General features: G+C 48.2%; 1 protein-coding gene across 1 annotated transcript; it reads right to left on the bottom strand.

The window, feature by feature from the left end:
* Nucleotides 1–8,740: 8,740 nt before the first annotated feature.
* INS (insulin) lies at nt 8,741–12,706 on the bottom strand. The gene is made up of 3 exons (XM_054200928.1): nt 12,628–12,706; nt 11,905–12,108; nt 8,741–8,877 (listed from the first exon to the last, which is right to left on the bottom strand). The coding sequence occupies exons 1-3, from the start codon at nt 12,704–12,706 to the stop codon at nt 8,741–8,743; spliced, it is 420 nt and encodes a 139-aa protein (XP_054056903.1).
* Nucleotides 12,707–27,685: the final 14,979 nt, after the last annotated feature.

The following is a 27,685-nucleotide window of genomic DNA, read 5'->3' as shown; positions in this document are numbered from 1 at the left end:
GTTTCAGGCAGGTCAGGTCATTCCTGCTGCTCTTTTCTGTCTCTTCCCCCAGCTCCCTTTCATCCCTGATGTATTTAGTGGTGAAAATGTGGCCCATTGTTTTTTATCAGCTTTGCAAAAGGTGTTAATCATCCTGTGGTTGTGCTCATCATACACAACATCTTCCTAACACTCAGTGCTCCGCTTTCCCTACATAACCTCACTTTGCAAGTGATTTAATGACATATTTATCTCATCCACATCAGGATCCCCTCGCGGGCTTGTCCTAACTCAATCCCAGAGACACCTGACTTAGTTACATTACTCTCTCTAGTTACTGATCTGCGTAGACACAAGTTGCAAAGTTGCCCATTGGTGCTTGAAGAGCCTTAGATTGAAAACCTGGGGGATCAGCACAGTTAAGAGGGGACGGGGCGCGAGTCTTTGCCGATGTGCATTTGGGTAACTAATTATATTTCTATTATTGTATGTGAGCAGAGATGTCCCCCCACCACTGAGGCTTTTCGTGGAGAATAATTTAGACCCTTTTCCTAAGATAAGAGGCTGTTATAGATACTGCCAGATGTTAAGGCTTTAATTCACTAAAGTAATACAAATTAGCTGTGTGCTGCTCTGTTTGGCCTAAATTCAAATGAAGCTCTGCCTAAAACATCCAACCTCCCCGCAGCTCCCAGCCCACCAAGTCCCTCCCTGTTCTGGTGCCAACACGAGGCACAAGGACGAAGGTGGTGCTGGGTTGGAGGCATAAACTGCTTTGGAAAGAAAATGCTACAGGAATGATTCCTTAATAATCGAGTTGCAGAAATTACTTGAGTTGGAAAGCAATTCTAAGAGCCCAAACCTAGAACTGAATTATTGGGGGAATTTCACTTGACAGCTTGGAGCAGGCGCTGCAAAATGACCCGTCTAAGAGGCTCGAGTGTGTCCCTCACTGGGGATCCTCATCTCTGGCTCATTCAGTGCCCGAGGTCTCCTGGGCATGATCCATTCCCCCATCCTTTCACAGCTGAGCATCAGCAGGCTGGTGACTGAGTGAGGGTGAACCTTTGTTTCAGCTCCTTATCGCTCCGGACAGGGTTTAATACGTTTTTCCCGGCGCTTCCCAATCCGTCCCGGCGCGCAGCTGAAGCTCTGAGCGCTCCCTCTGCTGGCTACAGCATCATTCCATAACCCCTCGTTAGGGCCCCATCCCCGCCGGGAAGAGATGTCGGCTGGGGTAAAGGCTGTCCCCAACAGCAGAATAACTGATCAAAGCCGTGTCACAGCTGAGGTGGAGGACCGTGATGCCATGAAACACCTTGTGAGCGGGTGGGAGCGAGGATTTGAGCACCAAGCCCAGTGGTAATGCCGGCTGGGGAGATGTCCCAGCTTTGTTTGAAGCATTAATGTTTATACTCAGGATATATCTCTATGCTCTGGCAGTTCTTCAGTGCCAGGGTGAGCCTAGGGTTTTGTTGCACAGCACAGGCTTTTTGGGGCAGGAGGTTATTGAGGGCCTAAACCTAGGTCTGCTAAAAAGGGGATTTCTGTCTTGAAAACACATGCCCATCCAACCCAAAACACTCCATAGGTATGTGCTGCATCTGAGGAAATACCGGGCGGGTAAAGTTTCCCCAGGGCACGTGTCAGGGTGGCAATTGAACTGGCAGTGAGGGTGCTCTGGGGTGTGAGAGGCAGACAGGTAGTCCCGGCTTCAAAAGCCTGGAGGTTCAGAAACACAACCAAAATCCTCCTTGGAGAAATATCACCTTTAAACAGAGACCAGAGCAAGAGCAGAAGCAACCCAACTCGTTGTCACTCCGGATCTCTGGCCATGATGGTGAGGGCTGGCATCACCATCCAGAGCAGCCCATGAGTTGATGGGTTTGCCCGCAGTGCTCCAGCCATCTCCTTGCAGCCCTGTATCCGTTGGTTCCCGTGGTCTTGGTGCAAGGTCACACTCCAGCGTCACATCTCCATCGAGTTTTCCTCCAACATCTCGCATGGTCTGTATTTATTAAGGTTTCCCCCGCTGTTTCGGGGGTTCCCTGGTGCCCATGCCACCTTGCCCTGCCCCAGAAGGTGCTGCCCGGCAGCTGCAGGCAGGGCTGCCGCATCCAGCTGTGGGCTGCCCTGCGCTCCATCCCCTGGCAGCAGCTGGGACTGCAGAAGAAGGGGAAGCCGTCGCAGGAATCTGGCTTTAACAGATTCCCAGCATTTTTGTGGTGCCCTATTTCAGTGACAGAGCCACGGATAATTGCTTTGCTCTGAGCAGATACGTGAAACCTCAGGATCTTTTCCAGGTTGTGAGGACTGTGAAGCCCAACAGGAGAGGATGAGTTCCTCAGGAAAGGTTCCAGAAACTAAAGCTGCACACAGGGCTATAGGAAGAAATCAGGATGTAAAAAGCCTTTTTGGAGATGAAGAAGGCACAGTGACGCGAGGTTAGCAAGGGCCAAGGCGAACGGCTTGAAAGTCGCTCCTAGTCCTATGTTCTTAAATGGTATGCACAGCAAAATGGGGCAGTCAAAGCAATGGCTCCATGGGGTGAAGATTAAGGGAAAGCATCTCGAGAATGACATTGGGGCTCTGTAGCCAAAACCATAAAGGAAAAACGGGCATGACACCGGTTCTCGGTGCCGCTCGGTGTCCCCGGGGTGAGGTCAGTGATCTTGCAGGAGCAAAGCGGTTTCTGAGGGGCCCTTCAGCCTTTGGTGGTCCTCCTGCCTCCTTGGCATGAGCCGGAGGGCAACCTCGTCCCCTCCCCACCATCGCTTCCTCACCGCCGAGAACCACCCATGCTTCAGTCGGCCAAAAAGCATGTGCATGCACAGGGAGGCACTTTGGACACCTGCCTTGTAACACCTGCACTGGGACCAGGTCTGAAAAATAGCCTGTCTACATCTCATCAGAATTTTGTGGGGACAGTTTTTTTAACTTGTTTGTGGTTGGAATTCATTATTTCAGGACAAAGTGTCAGCATTTGGAAAAACGCAGCCAGGTTTAGCTTGCAGACATTTGAAAAGTGACTGAAAAAGCAATTTCAGAGGCAGGAGAGGAGCACGCTGTGATTTGCACCCTGGCTGTGTTTTTACCAGGTGTGGGTCAGGTCTCGAGCTGTTTCACCGTGATTTCTCCCAGCACTGAAATCAGAGGAAGCCCAGGGGCCAAGACGGCATTTATTTGGGATAAGTTTTAAAAATCCCCCCAGACGTTCCCATATGAGGTAGGAAAAGCTGGAAACGGGTGTGCAAGGTCTGTCAGCTGGCATGTCTGCAGAACCAGGGCCCTGCTGGGTCCCAGCCTCCAAAGCAGAGGAGGTTTCTGATAAGTGGAAAAAAGGGTAGAATTTTTTTCCATTGAAACTTCCACAGAATGGTTTATTGTCAATGTAGGGTGGGTGGTGTCATTTATATTTGATTTTCCGTTTTCTGATTAGAAAAGAGGAAGCTGCGTTATTTTCCAACAAAAAGTTACATTTCAGAAGTTGGCAGTTCTCTAAAACACCCCCACCCCCCAAATCCAGCATCGCAAAGCCCAAATGACAACAGCCCGGAAATCAAAAGCCAAATTTATTTCTGTTATCCATTTTCTTCCAAAATCTGAAAACATTTTGTGGGAAATTTCAGTGTGAGCAACCACGCGCATCCTGGAAATCCTGGCATTTAACAGGCAGGGAAAAAAAAAAAGCCATATTTTGGATGTCTCTTTCAGTAACAGAAAGGAGTGTGGAGGAGCCCAAATGCTTCATCCACCTCCCACCGCCAGTCCTGAAGCTGGCTGGGGATGGAGGGAAAGGATTAAGGCTCACATCATTTCCTTGTGCGCTCCTACGGGCTTGCTTTGCTTCCCGTTATTGTCCCGGGTCTGCTCCCGGCTGCTCTGCCCAACAGAACTGGGGGGGATGCGAGAGCCAGCCTGGCATTGGGTTTGGGAAAAAAAAAACGGCCTCCTTCCTCCCTGCCGCACGCAGGAATAATTCACCCAGAGACAATGCGCTGGCAACGACTTTCCAGATCAGTTTATAGCCTGACCTAAAGTTTTCTTCCTGCCCAGGGTGAAAGGAGAAGGAAGAAGGGCTATTTTTTTGTTCCAAATAGGTGTCTTTGGTGAGGTTGGTCTAAATCAGAGGGAATTTGGGGTGTTAACACTGAATCGGCTCAGTGCATGCTTTCCAACTCAAGTCATCGCTGCAAGTCAGTTATAAAGGCATCACGCTGCAGATAAGGAGAGAGGCCGTAGTAAGCAGGTTTAGAATTTCCTAAAAAGCTGATAAGATGGTTAAAAAAAATAAATCCAGGGTATAGCCTGGCTTTTTCTTATATAAAGTCAATCTGTGAGTTCCCAGGGTAATAGACAGTGTTCTTCTATCTCTGGCTTCCCGGAAAAGGAAATAATACAGTCGTATTAGCTCCGGGAAAGTGGCAGCCTTCCCTTCCTCTCCAGATAAGCCGGGGCAGCGCAGCCCATCCAGCAACCCAGAGGACATGGTCTGTCACCCAGCCACTGCGGACCCCGCCAGTCGGTGCCCCGCGGCAGGTCCCCTCCGTTCCCTTTTCCCTGTGCATCGGTCCCCTTTCCTCAAAACTGGAGCGGAGCCCTTTTGGGTAAGGGTTCGCGCGCGCAGGAAACAGGGGCAACTTTGGTCCTTTCTTTTCTAGGCAGTGTTAACAACTCGGCAGCCCAAAGAATTTGTCTTGCAATCCCCTCTGTGGCTCAGCTTTCAATTCTCTATTCAAGCAGCATGAATGAACTGAAGCCTTTATTTGCATTCTCTTCAAATTGCCCTCCACCGCTAGCATGAGACCTTTGGAAGTTTGTTGCGAGAGTAGCAGAGCCAAGATATTTTAGCCGGGCATGATGCCCCACCACTACCGCAAAAATCACTTCAAAGCAACTGCTGAGTCAGAATAAAGGGGGTTGGATGCATTTGCTTCCCAAAGATCACAATGCAAAGCTGGTCAGGAGGGGGAACGGGGAGGGAGGTCAATGGATGTAGCATTCCGTGTCCCTGAGTCACTTCTGCAGGCATCCATAAGATCTAGCATCTCCCAAGCACATCTGAGAGCAGGGAATGGCCTGGGCGAGTGCACAGGGGTTTGAGGGGGACTTTATAAAGAAATCCCACCTGGACCACATTTAAGGACACTCTGGGCTGTTGCCCACCCTCAGGTTTGGGTGGGGTAGGGGGTAGTGCTGCCCGCCCTGTCGCAGCGCAGGGTCAGCGAGCCAGCAGCATCACATTTCCAAGCCGAGGAGCCGTGTGCTCCGGTGTGGAAAGCACGTAGGGTTGCCTTCAGGCTTCATTCCCTGGGGTCCCAGAAAAAAGGGGAAAAAGTATCTTTGTTCTCTTTTGGCCTTCACCTTGCTGTGGCTTTTTAAAAGTGAAGAGCTGGCCCTGTCCGAGCCCTTTATGTTATTTTCAGTTCTGGAAAGCAATGTGTATTCATAAGGACTTTTTTTTTTTTTTTTTTTAGGTTTTCTACAGCTCTTAAACTGATGCAGTATTTTCTCCTGCACCTCCTGGAGAGCACTGTGGCTCACCGTATGCTGTACGCCTCCAGGATCCAGGACAGCTCTTGCTTTGGGGAGGAAGGGAAAAACAGCAGCTGCGTGTGCCCTGCAGAGAGCTCAGACTGCCTGGGTCCCCAAAGCAGACGTGGGGCCCTCCCTCCCTTCCCAGCCCTAGGTGATCACCTCTCCCTCCTCTTCCCTTCTCCACCAAGGGAGCTGCCGTCTCCTCTTCCCAGGAGGCACAAAGGCAGGGGAATGGTGGGGAACGGCCACCATGACCCCTTTCGGCTCCTTATCCTTCTCTCTTCTGCTCCAGCCCTGTCTAATCACTAGCTGGGCCTCCAGTGTGTCCGACCCCCACCTCACTTAGCATCCAAACCTGCCACGAAAATATCTGACTGCATCTTGAGCTGGGTAGGAGAGGGTGGTCCTGCCCCATCTTAAGATTTCAAAACAATTCCCACTCTGTGTTTGCTGAAACCTCCTGGAATTTTTCAGCAGAAGGAGACGAGTCCACCCCAGGGTAGCCCAGAACCCAGCGGTTAGCATGTGGTCTTGGGCAATCGGGCACAGAGGATGAAATCCCTGCTCTGATGCCTGCAGAGTGGGCACCTGAACCTCCCGCGTCCCTTCATCCCTTCGAATCCTGCCCTGCTAAAACCAGTCCGGTCCTGCGGGAAGTGCTGATTTTGATGAATCAACATTTTCCAGCGAAAAACGTGGCATTTGCAATTTCCCAACCAGTCCTAATTGAGAGCATTCAGAAAAAGCAAACAAACAAACGAGCAAACCAAACAATGGCAGAGGGCAGGAAACGAGCTGGGCATCTCCGAAGAGCTGTTCTCGCCCAAGCACCGCTGCCAGGGCGGGAGTGCCAGCAGATAAACGGCTCTGGGGCGGACACAGGAAGGACCACGCTCTGTTGCGGGAGCTCGACCTTGCTGCAAGTGACTGCTGGTCCCTTTGGTGCTGAATGCATGTAGGCTATCTCTGAAATGCAAGATGCATCTCTGATATTACGAATGAGAGCTCCAGACTGCTCCAGTCTGTGCCTGTCCTCAGTATGACCCATGTGCCCCATTTCTAGAGAAGCTAGAGGTATCTCCACAGATTTATTGCTATTTATTGCTCTCTCTTCTCCCAGCTGTTTCCATCACCACTATGCAGCACTTGGATAAGCGCGAATATCAGTATGGCAGTCAGGCACTCAAGGCTCCTCCTACACCACCTCTTTCTCTGCCAGTAGTCATGCTTCCAACCTTTCCCATCAGCAGACTTGTACAATCTTGTCAGGTAGGTACAGATTGATATCTCAGATTTGCACCAGAAAACCTCAGTCTTGTCTCAGAAGTGCCTGCTTTCCATGGAACCCTGATGCTGGGTGCAGGATCTCGGTCCTAAGTGATGCAGGACAAGTCTGGGTGGCTCCAACAAGCCTTGGATGGGAGGGGAGCACTTCTCTTGGATGTGCTTTCCCTCCAGATCGTACAAGCAGACCCAATGGCAGCATCTCTTCTCTGCCTTTGGACTCAGGGTGGCATCGTCTTGGGGCGGATGGATGTATGGGGTTGCTGGAACTCCATTGCGTGCCTGAATATGATGGTGGCCTTACCATGAACAATAGCCGTGCTATTTTTATTTCAGTAACACCAGTGCTGATCTCATGGGGCACCAGGTCAGGTAGGAGAACTGTTTCTAAGGAGACTCCCACAGAAGCCACTGGAGCTGTATGCTGTATGCTGTGGGGTTTGGTGGGAGCCAAGTAGCTCAGAAACAGGAAACGTCTTGCCATGCTTTTATAACCACAAGATTTTCACCCAAAGCTGCCTGTCACAGTGGCAAGCTCTGCTGCTGGGAATATTCATCAGGGTCCAGAGGAAAGGGCAATGGGGAAGGATGGAAATGTGGTTGCGGGGAGCAGCACCAGCAGGCAGCACTGGTGTGTCGGCTGCTGGAGAGAGTCCCTGTCACGGGCTCTTGGTTACATCAAGGAAGCCCATATGGAAGGTCACCACAGGGAATCGCTGGTGCTTTCTGATTTCCTATTTTATGGTTGTGTCGTCTTCTCAGCAGCAACTCCAGCTGCCCTTCCAGCCCTTCAGTTTGCAGTGGTTTTGCCAGTTTTGTGCTCATGATAGGAACAAGAGCAATGCATCCTGGCAGGATTGAGATGGCAGCTTCCATCTGCGCAGCTCTGATGGAGGCAGTTGGATCTGGTTTGTGAAAAGAGACTCCTTTCAGACCAGTTTTCAAAATCTGCTGCCACCAAAATGCAGCCCCGGCCACTGCTGCCACTTCTGTCAGGCTGCACCCATCTCACAGGGACCTCCAGCATGGCTTCCACCACACAGGCATGGGAGTCCCCCAGCAGAGCCTTCCCAATGCTCCCTGCCACCCTGGCCAGCTGGCATTGCTGTGACAGCTTTTCCTCCCACAAAGCGGCAATTTTGTGGCCAGATACTTGAAAAAGGTTTGCAGCAACAGGATCAGGGATGCTGCCCTGAAATGCCCAGCTCTTGGCTGATACACTCAAAACTCCTTTTGGGTAAAATCCACTTTCTGCACAAGCGACAAGCACAGCCCACAGCAAGGACTCTGCCTGGGCCTCCCACAAGCAGAAAAGGGAACTGGACACACTTTCTAAATTGGTCATGGCTGTCGTCCATGATTTTTCTGGGTACAATTAATAGGTGACTTAATTCTTTGCTTAATCTGAACTGTTTCCATTACGCAGCTGAGGAAGTTTGGTCTCCCAGCTGCCTCACTATATTTGGGCTGTGAATTGCAGGAAGCTGATCAGCGTGACATTGCCACAGATATTCCACTGTAGCGTTTCCCTAGAAAGAGAAATCTCCTTCAAACCTCTCTGCCCTCTCCTCCTCGGCCCCTGGGCACCGGGATAACCAGGTCTGTGTACATGGTCTGGCCATGTGTAATCCTTCTCTCTCCCTCCATCCTTCCCTCCCTCCCTCCCTCCCTCCCTCGCTCCCAAGGAGTTCATTTGAACAGCAGAAGGATAGTGTCATATGATGGGTGGCTCCAGGACCTTTTAAAAGTGCCTTACCCAAGCACAGACAATGACGCCCTAAAGTCAACATCAGTGCCCCCTCCCCAAGATGTGGATGCATGAACTGGCACACTCCTTCGAATAGTTCCACAACATTTATTCAATTGCTTTGAAGGTGCAGTAGCATTAAGTGCATGTTTCTGCCTGTGGCCCACGAGCTCCCCGCCGCCGGCCTCGCCGCTAGTTGCAGTAGTTCTCCAGTTGGTAGAGGGAGCAGGTGTTGTGGCAGCATTGCTCAACGATCCCTCGCTTCACCTTCTCAAACTCCTCCTGCTGGAAGGGCAGCTCTCCTACCTCACCATGCAAGGGACCGCTCACTGCCAGGGAAGAAAAAGATAAACCGTGGGACATCACACAGCATCAGCCCTGGGTGTTGAGCCCTGCGGAGACCCCCTTTGCAGACACCAGATTTTTAAGCCAGAGTTGGCTGGAAAATGGGGAGGAAGTTGCAAGGGTTTCCCCTGGTTGATGCTGCTTGTAGCACCTTCAGGCTCTGTTTTTCCTCTCCCAAATAAATCCTATGGCGCTTAGAAGGAGCCAAACTGAGCTGATATCAGCAGTGTGAGGGACAAACGGATACAGGGGCTTTATTGAGGCAGGCATGTGGAGAAGAAGAGAAAACCCTGCACCCTCCCTGTGGTGAGGAGCTAGTAAATAAGATGATAAAATGGGCTGGTCTGCTCCAGAGAGATGAGTTGCTTGGGACTGCAGCCCCCCTCGGGCAGTTACCCGCTCTTCTGGGAGCCTGGGCAAACAACTGGGATGTCTGTGGGATTGCAAGGATGGTCCAGTCCTGGGGCTGCATGCATTTCCCAGCTGGTCCTAAACAGCCTGCTCCTGGTGGCTGCTTTGGGTGTAGCCCCAAGCTGATGGCAAAAGTGTTTGTGTGTGTCTGTATTCACAGCTGGGGACGAGTTTTCAGAAGGAATGATGGATTGGGGTATTTGGACATAGACAAAATTCAACAGAATGTCTCATTTGCTGGTGGGAACTTGAAAACTTGTGGACGGAACTGTTCAGGTTTTAGTTGCCCAGTGAAAATACAGAAAATGGCAAATAAAACCAAATTTTTCCTGTAGGAAGAAAAGAGGCCCTAACAACGAAAAGAAAATGCCTGGAAAGCAAGCCTGAGATGAGGTTTCTAGGGCAATATAAAAGTACAGCACAAGATGCAAAATCCCCGAGCCCCCAAAGCGTGATGCAATGAACGAGGCACAAGAGTAACAAGGAATCATTATGCTAGTGTGCTAGGAGGAAAATTTAGGAAAGGCTTAGTCCAACACTAAGTAGAAGAGGAAATAGCTAATCGAAGTTTTGTGATTTACTTGTCTTCATCCTTCAAGCCAGGTGCAAGCAGACTGTAAACACAACCAGCTTGTGTGACAAAGAGGTGGTGGCTCAGGCAAAAAATCCTGGAACAAGAGGTAGAAAGTCCTCAGATACTTTCAAACTGGTTGGCCCTGCTGAAATTCTCAATACGCTATTTAGGGAATTGGCTAATGAAACTTCCAGACCATTCATGGTGGTCTTCAGAAACAAATCATCAAAGAAGGGAGCAACAGCCCAGCTGGCCATTTGAAACAAACCACAGCAAACCTTCTGCTGTGACATTACTTTGCTTCACCTTCTAAAGACCTGTAAGACTATTTCACAGGATGGTTGCATACGCAAGAGAAGGAATCAGATTCAAATGAAACCAGTGTGTGATGGGAAGACAACTGGTGGGAGAGGCATATTGTAGTCAGGGGAGGTTAAGAAATAGTCCATCTTGAAATGAGAGGGTTGAAATGACTGGGATTTGGCAGGGGTCTCTTCTGCATCTCATCAAAATCTCCATTAGTAGCTTGGAAGACAGAAGAGAGAGTGTACTTGCTGGATTCATAGAAGAGCTAAAGCTGAGAAGAACTGCAGGTACCCATCTCCAGGAGACACATTATCCTTGCATTATAGCCAGAGCATTGCAGGTCCTGGCCCCATCTGGATACAAACACCATGTTGAAGGGCAGCTGTCTGGACTGCCTCATCCCACTTGCACTGCCATGCAGACACAAAGTGCTGGACCAGAGGCAGTGAGCCAGCACTGAGGGTGTGCGGGCAGGCCTGTCATCTCCTCCTGCCTCCTGGCCCTTGCACTTGTCAGTGCAAGAAGTCCAGAAGTCCTAAGAAGGGGAACCAAAGCATCTCCACCAGCATTTCACCACCATTAAATAAGAGAGGATATAAATCTCTGGGTCTGCAAGCCTCTTGAAGGGCAAGATTAGCACTAAAAATTATCTTTGAAACTACAGAAACACTGAAAAGATGGCATTCTGTTCAGTAAGAAATGGGAAAGATGCTAAAGGTAGGCAGGAAGACTGTGTTGTGTATCCAGGACGAGGGTTTGACTGTGGTAGCGGTCCTTCAAGGACTGCTGATCCACCCAAGGGAGGGACGAGGCATCAAAGGGAGACAGTGATCACTATCAATCAACAGTACAACGCTGCTTTGAAAAAGGCAAACCACCCATGTAGGCAGAAACACGCTGCGAAAAACATGCAATATCATTCTTCCAGTTTGCTCACTGTACTTGGCACTGGCAAGGCCTCAGCTGGGGTCCCGTGTGCTTCTGCAAGCATCACCAGTCAGTAAGGATGCAGATCAAATGGAGAACAATTTGCATGGACAGAGATCTAGAAAATATGACCTAAGAATGTAGCTGGGGCCGGGGGGCATAGAGGGGATTTAGTTGAGAGCAGGTTAAAACTAGACATGGGAACAGACTTCAAATATTTTGAAAAGCAACCATAAAGAAGAAAGGAGTAGACTCTTCCCCATGTCCACTATGAAGAAGACAAGAAATAATTTACAGCAAGGGATTTTCAGCATAGATGTTGGGAAGAAACACTCGAGAAGAAAGTCAGTTGAGCCTGGGAATAGGCAGTTTCAGAAGGCAGAAGAAACTTCTTCACTGGAGGTTTTTATGAACATACTAGACAAGCATGGGTCAGGAACAGGATGGGAACAACCGATCCTGTCTTGGGGCAGAAGGAGGCTTCCTGGGTTCCTTCCGCCTTCACTTTCTATGAACATTCCCAAGCTGGTGTAATGACCACAGAAAGAAAAAGACAGGTTTGAGCTTTCAGCCACAATTCCTTTTGCCTCATAAATCCTTTTTCCCTGCCTGCCTTCCCATCTGCCTTTTTAACCTGAAGAGCTTTTCATCGGCAATGTGATGTTGCTGGTATGTTAGAGGTATTCCTGGCATTCCCCATCAAGGACATTCCTGGTGTCACCGTCAAAGATAGGCGGTTGTTGCCTTTTGCATTGCATAGCATACGACTGCGCTCAAGGTCAGCCCGACTTACCTAGAGGCTGCTCAATGTCCCGTCGGGCTTTGGGGGAGTAGAAGAAACCCCGCTCTCCACACACCAGGTAGAGAGCCTCCACCAAGTGGGAGCCACAGAGGTGCTGGTTGGCAGCTGCGTGGCTGGTCCCGGGGCCAGAAAGAGCGAGAAGGGCCAGAAGAGGCAGCGATCGGATCCAGAGAGCCATGGTGATCAGGGTGAGGCCTAGGGTTAAAAGGCAGAGGAGACACAGGGAGGTCTAGGAGGGAGAAACAGGTTGTCATCAAGCATTTTATGTCCTTCGGCTCCTGTGGCATGAAAATGAGATCAAAGTAGCAGATGGACCTTCTAAAGATGACCTAGCTTGAGAGGGAAGGACAGCTTTCTGCATCAGGCTTTACAAGTCACAGTAAATGACAAATGTTTATAACCAGAACTCCATCTCCATCCACATGTTCACATCAGTCCTGGCCTCCCTGTTGTCTTCTCCCAAAAGGACAAACTAGCCTGGAAAAGCCATCCCACTGAGCCCTGTAGCATACATGCACAGGATTGCCAAGATCAGCAGACCCACTCTGAAAAACCCACTCCTCCAAGTCAGAAGGGGCTGTTATTTATGGTGATGACCCAAAACCAGGACAATGAGCTTAAAGACCTGGGGAGACATCGTTTTCTTGGACTAGTGAGCCAGCACTTGTGACCACCATCTACATCAACTTAAGGAAAGAAGCTAATCAGACTCACCCAAAGAAGTGGCAGCAAGAGACGGAGGGAAGCTTGCTGTGAGAGATGAAGACTGTTTGGTTGGTAGTGATATCCCCATTCTCTCTTTCCCATATTTATATGCTCTATGTTAGCCTAAGTGACACAAGAGCTAGTGTGAGCCCCACCTCCTTGATGACACTCCAGCCAAAATTTTTGCTGCTTGTGCACATTAATTTCCCTCTACGTAGCATCAACATGTCTTTATGCCAGTTAAGATAGAAGCAACAGTTTGCAGTTTCCATCTCATTTCATCCAACCTGTTTTTGCTTCCTTGAAGCTCTGTCCTGAGCCATCAGTGACCCTTTTAGCAGGAGATAATGGTGCTATTACATCTGCAATGATTACTAATGACACTAATGCTGGCAATAGGCACTGCTGGCATTGAGGTGGCTCAACAGCTGTTTGTGAAATGTAAATTAAAGGCAAACACGTTAATCTGTTTGATTAATATCACATTGGAAAGTATGCAGCCATGGGACCAAGTTGTCCTGAGACCATGCTACTGTCAGGTGTTTGAGGAAGGAAAACACATTATTGTGCTGAGGCTGTCTGCCACCCTGCTCACTGGCCACGTGGTGCACAGCGAGAGGCACGCGTCCACAGCTTGGGCTGGGGGAGGAATAACATCTGCATTTTGCAGGACACCTTGGGTGGTTGCTCTAGCTCAGCGCGGGGCCAGAGTTAGAGCATTTGAAATATTGTATGTGAAAAAATAAGCCTTTTCCCCTTCGCCCACTGAAAGGTAGGTCCTTCATCTGCCAGGTGCCCCTTCAAATTCCTGTTTGGGATTAAGCAGAGCAGAGACTCAGTCTCTGCCGTTTGCAGGTGAGAGCTCTGAGCACCTCAGCTCATCTCTCTGGGGCTCTGCCCAAAATTGTATCTTTGACACCAAGAAACATTTCTGGTAAATCCCAGTGAAAACCAGGAGATCGCTGATTATATCCATTCTGGCCAGTAAATTCACTTTTAATAGGAGATGATGGGCCAGGGGTGGTCCACTGGGTTTCGTTGGTCTGATTTTGGCAACAGATCTAGCTCTCTCTCACAACATTACCCCAATTTTTTGATGCCTCTGGTGCTGAGCTTTTCTGCTACCAATGGCACGCTTGTATCTTTTTCTGCTTGAAGTATACTTTTTTTTTTTTCCCCAGCCTGAAAAGGCCTATTCTAAATGATGGGGATAAGATGATCTTCAAACTCCCCATTGCTCTAAATTTTGAGACTACAAGTGCTCAGCATCACTGAAAAGGAGACGTTTTCATCTGTTTGAACTCTGCTGCTTAGTTAATTTAGAATAAGGCTCATTCTCCATACACAGTATAAATCAGAAGGAAGTTTGCCAAAATCAGCAGAATGCCTTGAGATTCAAACCAGACCCTTGATTTTTTGAGTAGCCAAAGCAATTCATCCATCAGCATATAGGAGGTAGGAAGTCCCATATGCCCCTGTCATTGCTTGAAGTGTGAAGTATCGTATGTTTGCTAAACGACTGCGATTGCAAAAAGGCTTGTGAGAAGCGCTAAATCTCCGATGAGCCTACAGGGATGGGACTCATTTGCTCAAACGGATGTGAGACAAGGTTATCAGTTACATCCCCTGCCATGTAGGTCTTTCGACCCCCTGCTAATAAATCCAAGTTGTGATGCTCAACTACAGTTAATAGCATTTCTGCACAATGTGTAACACTATCTCTGGCTCCCTTCCCCTCAAAGAAGATATTGGATGTACTTGAATGACCTAGTGGTATACCCATGAAGAGGGTCTCAGGTTTCAGCAAGATATGAGAACAGGGAATTCACTTACTCAGACCTCCTTTCTACTGGGAGAAGGTGGAGAAATAGCAGCTACACAGGATAAACCCTGGCATTTTACCATTTTGAAGTAGATTGTCAAAGCCAGGAGCAGAAGCCTTGTGCCACTCATGCTTCCTCCGGAGCAGGGACGCCCCAACCAGCATCTCACACGACGGGGGACAACCTGCAGAATTATGCTACGGATTCCCTTCGCAGTCGTTTTCCTGTAGTCACTAAACTGCGTGAGGCCTGATAGACCTCAGGCCGGTGGTCACCTTGGAAAGGCTCCCGAGCAGGGTGCTCCCCAGGTTAATCACGCTCTGAGATCTGCCATTTAGGGTTTTCCTTCTTGCACTTTTGAACATTACCTGAGCTCACCTGCACTCATATTTTACTGACAGTGGGACTTTTTAAGGAGACTCCTCTGTCCACTACCTTCTTCCTTCTGGGTAGTTCCCCTGATGGGCTTCCCCCTTCCCCAGGGCTTCCCCCACTGATGTAGCAAAAAAAAACCCAAAAGCTATTTTATTTTGTGTTGGAAGTGCCATGTTATTAGTCTGTTGCTTCTCTTACTCTAGGCAAACCAAATCCTGGACGTAGCTTTGAAAAACTTGTGGTATTTCTGCAACATGCCCCAGCAGGGGAAAGGCTGACTGTACCCGAGCGTTTAGGAATCCCTCTTGGCTCGCTGCAGTTCGGGTGCAGAAATAAGCCAGAAGTTTTATTGGAAGGAAAAAAGATATCATGCTGTCTCAAAGTTCAACATGGGCCAATTTTTTTTTTTTTAAAGTTTCCTACTATGATTTTTTTTTCCCCTGTCCAAAATATGATCACTTTGATTATTTATTGGAAATCATATTTTCTTACCATAAATGGTCCTTTGAAATAAGAAAAACTCTAGCAGTGATATAAACAGATATAAAATGGATATAAACTGCGGAAAGTTTTGTCTTAGATGGAAAAGTCCCTTGTCAGCAGCAAACTGAGAGAAGGGGCCGAGAGGGGAGCCCGTTTCTTGACAGAAAAGCTTTTTCTACAGAAAAATTTTGGCTCACTCCTTCCAGGTTGCGCTTCCCTATGTTTTCCATGTGATTAGGCAGCGACGGGCCAAACGCTTGTCCATCATTTCCACCACGTGTGCTTCCAGTGACCACCCCAGCTCCTCAGCTCCATGTTGGGCTCACTTGGCCTAAGGGTGGGAGCGGCTGGGTGGGAGTGGGCTACTCCTGGCTCCTGCCCTTTGTGCTAAACCACCTGCAGACGTGACTTGAAGCCACCTCCCTTACTCACATCCCCCCAACCCCGAGCAATTGCATCAGTGGGAACGAGGTTTAGGCAATCCCCAGTGTCATGTAATCAAGTTTTACAGTCCATTGCCAGCACAATAAAATCTTTACTACTGTAGATGTCTAGCATTTTCGAACCCTGTCCCGAAAAAATAACAAGCTCATTATGGGACAACTAGTTAACAATTACAAGTTTGTGCAAGTTTTACTGACAGTAAAGGTCAGATCTTGAGGCAAGCAAGTCCTCGGAGAGCACCTGGGGGGACCCCAAAACATCACCCGCATCCCCATCACTGATCTCACACTTGGCAGCCACTGCTGAGGCTTCTCTGCCCACCCCTGGGTGTGTGTTGCCCCAAAAGGGGAGCAGAGAGCATCAGCAGTGACTGCATGCCTCCTTTTCCCTGGAGAGCAAATTTGGTGGCTTGTGAAATAAATAGCCCCAGAGGAGGTGCTGCCAGCCAATGCACCCCTGCGCTGCACCAGCAGCCTGCCAAAACACAGTCCCCACACACCTGGAGGGGTCTGCACCCCCAACAGCAGCTTTTGGGGATGGCCAGCCCCTGGGAGGTGCCCCAGTATGGCCACTGGTAGCTGGGGATGTGTAGTTGGGGCAATGCACTCAAGCACATGGGCCGTTTGAGCTACAGAGGTATAGCTTTTCATTGGGCGTGGAGAGATGGGGACCCCCCAGGGTCCAGCAGTTGTCCCTTCCAGGCTTTGCTCCACTCCCCGTGCAGGGTGCAGCAGCAGTCGGCAGCATAGTGTGGAGCAGGGAAGTGGCATTCTCGGTGCTCCTTGTCTCCATGTGGTTTCCAGCAGCTGTGCCTGTTGCACACTCGTTGGGCTGTCCAAGCACCCATGGAGCAGCAGCACGTGGCCACCCTGCCAGTGGCAGTGGCACAAGACGAAGGGTGAGGAGGTCAACCTGGCACTGAGATGGGTGCTTAATCATGGGAATGCTTGCAACCAAATCCTGCGATGCCTGCAGAGATACGTGGGAGGTCAAGGAGCCCTCGCGGGCTCAGGAGGGAGAGGGGGCTGCTATAGCAAAGGGTGAGGCTCTGGGGCTTATCTGGAGCCACACAATGAGAGATGCCCTTGCTTCAAAAGGGGCATTGTGCAAGCAGAGGAGGGAGCCATTCACTGGGATACAAGTAATCTCAGCTCCTTCTATAAACTAATCCGGGCAGCTGCCTGGGTGCAGGGCATGTGAGCCGACCCCATCGCCCCGCCAGCCGCAGGGCCCAAGGGAGACACTCCTGCCAGACTGTGGATTTCACAATTTTCCAGGCTCTTCCAGGCCAGGGACATTATCTTGCCACTTAGAGCACAAAAGGTTGATTCATAAAACAGAGGGTGTAACCCAGAGACCAGTGTAACCAACCAGCTCTGACCCATCGGTTTCCATCACCTTTGGGTTAGCTGCTAACAGGGGAGAGGGTTGTGAGCACATCCACACCTCTGGAAATGCACCTCATTGGTAGAAGGTACTTCAGGGAGCATCTACGAAGAGCCAGTTACTTTTATTAGAGAACAAGGGGGTTTCCTAGGTGTGCTGTAGCTCTGAGAACAGCCTCCTGCGACCCAAACCCTCTGCCCACCCGTCCTGAGCACATCACACATCTCGGCAGGCAAATGCTGACCTTTGGCCAGCCCAGCTCACATGGGACCATGGGAGCTGCAAATTGGTTTGGCTGCACCTTGCTCAAGTCCCGCCCCAGCCTCTACAGGCTCAAACTTCTACACAAGTACAGCTACCCAAGCCAAATAGACCAAATTTAATGATCTCTAGAGTAAAGCTCCCCAAATCTTTCCCCATCCACCTTGGGAAGCGCATATGCAAGGTTATAAATACAGATGGAAAAAACAGGTATGCTCCTTTTAACCCCATTAAAATATTATTGGCCACGTATTTTTTGAGAAGGTAGAGGAGAAAATAGCACCTAAGAGCTGCTAATAGTTCCTAGACACAGCTATTAGCAGACGCAGCAGAACAAATTAGTTTGTTTATCAATGAGGACAAGATGAAATCTGTGGCTATTAATGGCCCAAAAGTAATCCTTGTCCTAGACAGAGAAACATTAGAAGAGGTGATGACACCCTGCTGGAGGACAAGTAATGAACAACAAAAGTAACAAATAACTTCCACAGAGTGGAGAAGCGCTGGAAAAGTAGCCTGATCAGCATCAATCCAAAAATAGATATTTTCAGCACTGGTACCACATCTGTCCTTCTTCATGTTGTGGAAGTTCACGAGAACAACCAAAGAGGATCTTGATCTGGTCCTCAGGAAACAACCATGAGAGGGGCCATTGAATCCATCAGGGAGTTTTCTCCAGTGCCTACAACTGTAGGCACTGAAGTTTCATGGTGCCACTGCCATGGCTTCCACAGCAGCTTGCATCACAGGCACCACTTGGAAGGCAAAGGCTGACCTGCGGAAGCCTTTGGTAAAATAAAGAAGAAGGCCTGTTTCTTGGCCATGATTTTGGAAAACATGGACAGGTCACCAGGGAGCAGCAGACATAGCAGAAAGTGATGGGTGCTATAACCAGCTGAAGCAGCAAGGGGGTAAAAAGAGAAATGCTAAAAAATGAAGGAATGGTTTTCACTTGCTTAGACTCGATTTGTGTCCTGCTGTAAATTGGTCTCATGGATTTAAAATAAATGATCATGGCACATGCATCTGTGTTTTCTGCCACTGCTCATCTCTGCAGCTGTGGGTGCACCGTGGACATCTGCCACGGTTTCCCCAGTGATAAAATTGGGGGCTGCAAGTGATACTGTAAGAGGACATTGAGGGCAATGTAGTCATGCTCACACCACACTGTGCTGAGATAAAACATGAGGCTTTGAGACCCCATTTTCAAGAATAAACTTTACTCTAAATGTCCCTCTTTTCTTATTAGGGTGCTCTTGGAGATTGTGGCTAACGCTGCCCTGATGCTGTTGCCCTGAGGCCCCACTTTTCTCCAGGAGATGTGGCTTGCCACCTGGAGGTGCCACTCACTCCTTCACCTTCACAGGGTGCTCCAAGCTTTAGCACTTCAGATGCCTCCAGCTGGGTTGGGACCCAAGACAGGGTCTGTGATTTCTCCCTCCTTCCCCCTCACTCCCACAGCATCACCCGCTTGGGAATTGGTGTTTCGCCGACCGGCACAGTTCTGCGCCAAAGGACCTTTCCTAACACAGGGTCCAGCAATGAAAAAAATCCAACCCACCATTGCTCTTGTGAGCAGCGGCTGTTCCCAAGCATCCATCTTCCTGGAGAAATCGCCAGCTACGCTGGTTATTCCTTGCTCCCAGGATGCTCTGCCAGGGCCGGGAGGTGCCAAGGACTTGCAGAAGGGCTGACCCCCTCCCTGCTCGTGGTCGGCCGGACCCCACTGTAGAGTGCTCTGATCTCCCCTGACAGGCCATGGGGACTCCCGGGTCTGATATCATTAATTACCGCCCGGTAAGTGGATCATTTTGAGCACTTAAAGCTACTTTAAGGATTTGGATGCACACCAGTAACGAGTCCATAGGCTTGCCTACGGGTTCCTAGACAAGGAGGTGTAAATCCCACTGATAAGGCTTGTTAGTGTTAGGGGGCTGGGGAGGGGGAGGCGGGGGGGCTTGTGGAGCCAGGCACAGGGATCTCCGGGGGCCAGGAGGGGTGAGCCCACCGCTGCAGCCCCCTCCTCCTGCCCGGCAGCCCCTGGCCGGGGGGAGGCACTGGGGTGCTGCGGGCAGTCAGGGTCAGGCTGATTTACAGCAGCGGAGGAACCGGGGCTGTTAATTCAAAGTTGCCGCTTATCGGTGTTTAGAAAGCAAGCTCCGATCTGTTGGTTAGCGATTTGGCCTTTGCTGTAAATAGAGGGGCCCCGTGCTTTCCTCTGACATTTTTGTCCTTATTATCTTGTCTCAGCCTCCGAGGGAGGTGGGAGAGTTATTTAAGGCTGACCTTAGTGGAAGGAAAATGAACAACTCCCTTACCCCACCCTGTTTTTCTCTCCACCGTCCTGGGTAACAACTGTTGCATTGAAGCATCTGTGCGAGGTACTTAATCCTCCACCATCCCTGCAAGTGTTTTGTAGATCAATTCACCCTGCTGTGCACAGAGAAAATAATCGCAAAGGCACCAAGTAGAACTAATGCCAGGAGTGAAAAAATGGATTTTGCGTCATTATCCCTCCAGGAAAATCAATGAGGATGGGCCTTGACCCCATCAGGTGCTGGAGCTCACCCCTGAGCCTGTTCGGTCTTGCATCGCTGTGGTTCAGGTCTAATTCAAACCCGTGTTTCACACAAGTTTCAAAAACAGTTGCTCCATCCCAAGCTAAACCTCTGAACATCACATACAAAAACACGTGACAGTGACTGGTTGGAGCTGGAGGGAGTATTTTGGATTTGGGGTCTGCATACTGAAAATTTAGATCGGAGCCCAAACCCTTTACAGTTCTGGAGGAGAGGATTTGGGGAATGCGTGAGGAGTCTGGGTGGGTCCCAGCCCTGTTGGAATGTTCGTGGTTTTGGGAGGCTTGCAGTTGAGAAGTCAACATGTGCGTGTGCCCCAGCTTCTCGAGTGGTATACACCATGCAGAAGATGGTCAAAATGAATTCATTAACAGAGATATGAAGAAAACCTCGTTCATTTGAAGCACAGCACTTGTAAGTCTGAAAAATGTCTAATCTCGAAACGCTTCTTTTATTGTCCTGCCACCACCAACCCTACCAGCTGCACAATGAGAGTGCCACAAGGCTATGGTGGCACATCTGGGGTGCAGTCACAGGGTCTTAAGCCCTTACCTAATCTGTGCAAACCTCTCTATTCAGCTAAAAAAAAAATTAAAAAGATCTCCTGGTCAGTTTTCAAGACATTGAAGATGATACTTTCTGCTTTCAGCCATGCCAGAAAAATGTCAAAGATCATCTTTCCCCTAGAAAACCTCACGTTTTCCTAAATGTTGTAATGAACAAGTGTAGGAAAACTGAAAACAAATTCCTTGCAGTGGAAAGTGCAGTACCTTTTCTGGTCCCTGAGGAAAAAAAACCCAAGTCTGATTTGAGCTGGATTAGCAGTACGAATGACAGCTCAGGTCTTATCCGAATCAATTCCCATCTCCAGGGGGGCGGTGCGTGTGTGCGCACATACCTGCGGCTACAGGGTTTGTAAATAATTGAGTTCTTCTGATCCGTACCAGCTCAGCACAAGAAGAAAGATTCAGTCCTGAGGGGGCTGACAGAGGTTCAAGCCCCAGATCTGCCACTTAGACGCTTCTTCCCAAAGCTGTTTAGGCATGTAATTACTTTTCAGGCTCTGCGCCTGGTCTGAGTCTCTCTGATTCTCTGCCTCCTTTTATCTGTCAGCCCTTCACGAGGGCAAGAGTACTCCTCTACCTCCCAAGCGTGTAATGAAGATGAATTCATTACAGCTGTAACACTTTAACAAGCACTATGAAGATACAGGGTATCCTTACAAGTCCTAAATTAGGAAACTCCCTCTCAGAGGGTGCTGGGGTGCCTGGATGCGTGGTCCAGACCTGTGCCGGCAATACATTAACCCACCTCTGTCCATGATTCTAGAAGGGATTTAACTAGAGAAAGAGTTTGGCTTTCATATAAAAAGCAAGCTTGCAGCAGTGACTGGAACTAGTTTCCTTATACATACGGGTAACTCCAGAGTAGGAAACACTGATGTGGCCTTGGGCGTCTCTTCTGGTCTCCAGGGGCACATTCCAGTTCCTGGGCATCCTGTATCCCATCCACCACTCCCACACGGATGCAGCAGATGTCTTTAGGTCATCTAAAATAGTCCCTATGCTTAAGCAAACGGGATCCACCCCTAATTACTCTTAGAAGGGTGTTCAACACACTTAGGATTGGGGTCGCATAGCCTGGTTACACACAAACCAGACTACGTTACCAGGCACCGTGCATACGCTGGCGTTCCTACATGGCCAGTATTACTGGAACGGAACAAAAATAGTGAGAAATGCCGGGAGAGAAAGCACGTAGCGAAGGCAAGCCCTCTGGTGTGTTACTATTTAAAAAGAGACCTCCCAACTACTGTTCTGTGCATAATTGTGCAATTGGTAATATCCTGGCAAAGAAAGGCTTAGATCAGCTCATCTGCAAACAAGGGACCATTTTCCACCTCCCAGCTAACATTGTGGGTGAGGGCCCGTTGCGGGTCTTCTGCCGTAGCAGGCCCCCGGTTGGGTTCTCATACTGCCTGCAGGCGAGACGGACGTCTGGAATCCGGACAGCAGAAGGATGCAAGAGCCGAACTCAGGATGCTAGACCAGAAATATATATTTTTTTTTATTCTTAATATCATGTCAGCAGCAGCACGATTCCAAAATGAAAAATAATTCTGTTTCGTATTTCTTTACACCGAGAGACAGACAGACAGATCCACCCACAGCAGCAGCAGCGACAACAGCGAGAGACCACTCAGCGAGGCACTGGGACACGCAGATACCAGAGGGTATGGCGGGGCCTGGCTCAGAGGAAGGCTTTTCTCCTTTCTTCCTCCCTCGCCAGCCCATGCTCTATCTACGGGAGGGTTTAACATGGGCTGACCCATCACCTCGACTTTCTCCAGGTCACTTTTTATAGAGCTTGCAGCCATGTTTGGTGCTGTCTGGGGAAATGGCATGAAGATACCCATGAACCACCCCAAAGGACATGAGCTCATACTTAGCTCTAAGCAGCCACATACAACTACAAATCTACTCCACTGTCAGGAAAAGGGAACTTATAACATCTTTTGGTGGAGGGTGTGACTGGGTAGATCCTCAAAATCTTTTCTTCTGAGCAATCTCCTTTCAAGGCAACTCCATAAATCTGACCAGCCTTGTGCACAATACTTAAGGGATACCTTAAGATAAAACTGAAAGCATGGGAAAAATCTAAAAAGACTCAGGAAAAAGCCTAAAACCAGGAATACTGGAGGGCTACAGGAAATCCCAACAATATCAGAGATTACAGCAGGGGCTGTGGGCGCCTCTCCAGCCCACAGGAAGCCGATGGGTGATAGAGACCAAATGTTCCCCGATACGGGAGAGCGGATGAAGGGAGACTCGAGGATACACCGCCTCTCTTAGTGGGACTGGGATGGGAAGCAACAATAATCCGTGCCGACTGAGCCGAGGCAACATCAGAATATCAGCTGCCTCAACAGGAAAATTATGTTTTAAAAGAGTCCATCAAGTGACTTGAAATAAGTTTGTCTTTAGAAAATGAATACCATCTAGTGGCCCAAGAAGGCAATAAGGAGGTGCAATGGCAATTAGAGAATCAGATGAATTTAGAAAAAGAGAAGGAAAAACGGCAGAAGTAAGGAGAGGGATTAACGTATATAGTGCAGTGATTCACCCTGGAGCAAGGGAGAGCTCAAAAGGGACCTGATCATAGTGAATGCAAAGCTAAAATTAGACGCTTGCAAAAGCAGATTGGGATGCAAAAATTAAAAATAACTGCAGTAGCTGCAGGAAGTAGTGGAGAGAACTGGATCGGGAGCCATCAGGGGAAGATGATTTCAAGGATGATATGGGCAAATGGGAAAAGAAAGAGAAGTTGAGAACAGCAGCATATCCCACAAGGACTACAGGTGCCATCTCGGGGCAGACAGGTATGGCAGGTCAAACTGCTGTTAAAATGACAAAAACTGACCCCAAGGCAGGTAGCTGCAGATACGAAACCACTGAAAGAAAGCACAACAGTAGAGTGGAGTGTACGACTTAGAGAAACTGCTTCAAATTTTGAATTAAATAGGAATCAAGAGGTAAATTGATTAGAGCTTGTGCTCCACCAGCTTTTATTCACTGCATGTTGGGCACCTCCTTGGTGAATATTTAATTATGCCATCATGGGCTTTTAATTAAATTGCCCAGCAGAATGGTAAAAAAAGGATGCAATTGGCAGCATTAACATCAGTCCGTAAGCTTGAGGAAGATGAGGAGTCTTTAACGAACTGATGTGGAGCTGCTCAAATGTCAGCAGGACAAGATACCATGTACCAACCACCCACTCCCCACGGAGCACAGGCATCTCCATTGCCCCTGCCAGCCCCGAGGCTGAGTCAGGCTCCTTGGGGAGTGGATGAATTAGGAGAGCTAGCGGCACAAATGCACCCCCACGATTCACAGCGAACTTCCATATGGCAAAATGCAGGGGAAGAAGCAATTTACAGAGTTGCTTTCACATTAAGAGACAAACAATATACCTTTACTTGCTTCCCACAGGGCCGAGCACCTGCCCTGCTGCACACGCTTGCGTTACAAAAGTGTTTGAATGATGGTATCTGGGGGACAAAGAAAAGAAATTGTCTTATGTGGATGATATTTGGGGGACTTCAGCTACAAAAGAAGAGGTACAAGAGGGAAGTAGCTGAGTTTTAAAATTAATAGACCAAGTGGGATTTAAAGTCAATTTGAATACGGCACAATTAACACAACCCCAGGTTCACTGCTTGGGAACTGGAACTGGTGAAACAAGAAGATGGATAGGTGCTAGAAAGGTTAACCTTTCCATGAAATACAGACTCCCACTAATCAGTCCCAACTCTGAAGAGCGCTGGGAGGATTTAATTTCTTATGGCAGCATATCTATAGCTGTATTAGTATCTTATGGCAGCGTATCCATCTTTGCTAGCACCAGCAGAGCATTATGGAAATGTCAGAAAAAGAATCAGGAAGGGAGCTGGAGCAAAGAGCAAGACGATGCTTTATCTAACATGAAAGAAGGTGCTTGAAAAGCTCCCGCGCTAAAATTCCCAACCAAAGGAAAATTACTCATAATAAGAATTTCAACCTGAGCTGATTCTGTGGGAGCAGTACTGTTACAGAAAAGTAGCGAAGGAAAATGGATACCAGTAGCATATGAGTCCTCCCCTCTCCAGGGTCTGGACCAAATTGCCCTGGCCGTGAGAAAGCCTGGTTAGAAGCAGTCTGGGCTATGATGGTCTTCGAGGCTTTCCCCCTCGATAGCCCAGCTGTACCCCAGTCTACTCGTACTCTGCTCTTAAGCACAAAGAGAAGAAATGGATATTAACGTGAGTATCCTTTTAAAGGAAACCAGTAATAAACCAAAGGTATTGTGCACTCATGGGAGTGCTAAATTTGAACAAGGAGGAAAAGTAATCCAAGATACTGCTATTAGTGGAATGAGGAAACAAATAGTGGGGAAACTAGAGAAAGGATCATGCCAAGGAGCTTACAGGTTGTCAGTAAAAGACAAACCCCTCTCCTTCTACACAGTATCTCTCTACAGATAACTACTATGCTGATAAGAGAATAAAATTCTGGATGCATGATAGGGAGAAAGGCGATGGCAAGCACATAATGGGACACCCATGAAGAAAACAGGAGGGGTTTTTTACAAGCTTAGAGGGAGAGTGGGAATAAAATATATGTAAAGAATGCTAAAGTACATGAGAAGACTGAAAGCAAAACTGAGAAACAATTTAGTGAGCAAGTAAATAAATTGACTCAGAGTTTATTTACTGCAGCCCCAAGCAGGAATCAGCTAAAACAGAAGATAGGATGGATGCTGTGGCTGGCTGAATGAGAGCACGCTGTCTTAGACTGTCATAATAAGTTACATAAAGGAGTACAGGGTACTCTGACAAGAGTGCAAAGAATTTATATTTGGCCCCAAATGAATCAAGAAATAGATGACACAAATAAAAACCACATAAGGTGTGCAATGATGCAAAAGTGAACCAGTAAAAGAAAGCTGCCAACTTTACTGCATTGGCTAAACCAAAGACGTTGGCAAATGTTGCGAAGGGATCATCCGGATAAACTGTCACAAACTACAGAAGGGTATCAGTATCTCTTTGTCACCATGAATATCCTTCCAGGATGGGTTGAGACTCCTCGACCTAAAAGGAATACAGCCACTGGAACTGTAAATATACCATTAAGGAAAGTTGTCCATAGGTATGGAAGACGAGCTGAGATAGGATGAGATGAAGGGTGGGGAGGGGTGAGTTCTAAGTGAAGTAACTCAAGCCTTAATGAGTAACCTGGGGATTAAGAAAGGACTGCATATACCCTACCAACTGCAATCCTCCAGACTGGCAGAAAGAAATGAGTCAGGCTAGACTAAAGAAAATTGCAGGACAATATTCAAAACAATGGGCTGAAAAGTTAACCTCGGTATTAGTAGCTTCAAGAAGCAGTGACAGATTAGGGACTGATTTACAACCCTACCATATTTTGTTTGGATAGCCAGTTCCTTGGTGGCTCTGCGTCCAAGACTCTAAAATATTACGGCAGCGTAAAGAAGAAAACAAGGCTCGGGTAGAACAATCAACATGAGAAAAATAGGTAAAATGAGAAAGGAAGAATCCAATTCATATACGGCTTATTAAATAAGGGGCCAAGAAATGTATTTGAAACAAGATAAAAAGGAACAATCCTTAGAGACAAAATGGAAGGTGACTTATTATGTTACTAATAGGATACGTCCTCTAAGTTATTAAATAGATGAAGGCAATAGTAAATACAAATGGGTTCATGTTTCTCAGATATCCCCCTGAGGGGCCCAAAAAATTCTGGAATCTGTCATGAATTTGTCAAGAACACAGACACAGAAAACGCCCCAGAGAGGAACCTCCGGCGCCTGTTCAGCCGGAGCCCCCGCACTCACAGCACGCCCCGGCGCAACCTCATCTCTCGGAAGCAAAGGGTGCAGCCCACGTGGTGTTTACCTCCTGCGTAGCTCCAGTAGATCTGTTTATACGCTTGCACACTAAAGGGGCTGGTTTATGCTTGGAGTTTTGCTTATTTTCTATTTTCGTAGGGCAACAGATTTTACTACAGGTCCCCGAACGAGCAACAGCTGAGAGAGTCACAGAGTGGCAATGCAGACTCCGAGGCCAGGCGGAGGAGTCGAGGGCTCCTGCCGTTGCTTAGCTTTTCACTCTGTCTTAACAGCTTTAGTCTTTTTATAAATTGCATTAATTTTAGACATTTGACAAGGCAGATAATGACTGTGAAATGAGTTGAACAACTAGAGGCAACCACTTTCAGACCTTTATGGGTTCCGGGGCCAGACCAGAAAGCGAATGCCTCCACGGAGACTCAGTCCTGCTCAGGAGCCTGGCTTTGCTGCAGGGTTTGCAGCATCCTTGCTGCACTCTTGGGCAGTAACCCAGGAGCTAGGGACTACCAAAGGAGAGGAGGAACAGCAACCTGCAGGCCAGTAACACGGCGTTGCTATTGCTAACAAGGCTATAAACTGTGCATTAACTATACAGGCTTCGTTGCTACGTCTTGCTTGCTTGGAGTTTTGTTTTCTTTATTTTAGTCTGTTTTACTGCAGTCACCAATAAGATTTTCATGGCTAGATAGCTAACTTATGACCTAACCTGCCTTAGTCTTGCATAGCTTGCTCCAGCTACTTAATCTAATAGTAATAACTTAAGACCCCAAATTAAAAATTGTTACAGCTCTTAAGGGAGCTTTGAGAGTTACAGCTCAAGATCTGGATCCACCCAGATTGGGAAATCACAGCTGAAGTTTTGGAAAAAGTGCTCTAAAATTGCCATAACTGAATGAACTCAGTAGTTTTATTCATTTACGGGACAATCCTCTGAGGAGGAACAACTTGAGCAGAAGCAGCTAGCCCTAGTGTTGAACTGCTGATTTCAGTAATGGTCTTTTAAGCAATTTGGGAGAAATTTAGGAGGGGTGTCAAATAAGAAAGGAAACAGAGAGGCAGGATTGAAGCGAGTGGGAGACTAAGTGCTGCCAGTAGCTAAGTAGTTAAAATCTGAGACAATCGGGGGTTAGGCATGTGTATGTGATGGTCTGAAATGGGATAAAGTGTAATAGATCATAAATTATGACTGAACCACAATAGAAGTGACACTGGAGAGCGATGATACATGTAAGTATTGGAGGATACTTACACCTAATAGCCAAAACTTGATTGCTAAGCCTTGCATTTCTTTAAAGAGGA

This window comes from Rissa tridactyla, chromosome 4 (assembly GCF_028500815.1).
Source record: "Rissa tridactyla isolate bRisTri1 chromosome 4, bRisTri1.patW.cur.20221130, whole genome shotgun sequence".
NCBI classification, from domain to species: Eukaryota; Metazoa; Chordata; class Aves; order Charadriiformes; family Laridae; genus Rissa; species Rissa tridactyla.
Note: the sequence above shows the minus strand (reverse complement) of the source record. Positions and strands in the feature narration are given on the sequence as shown.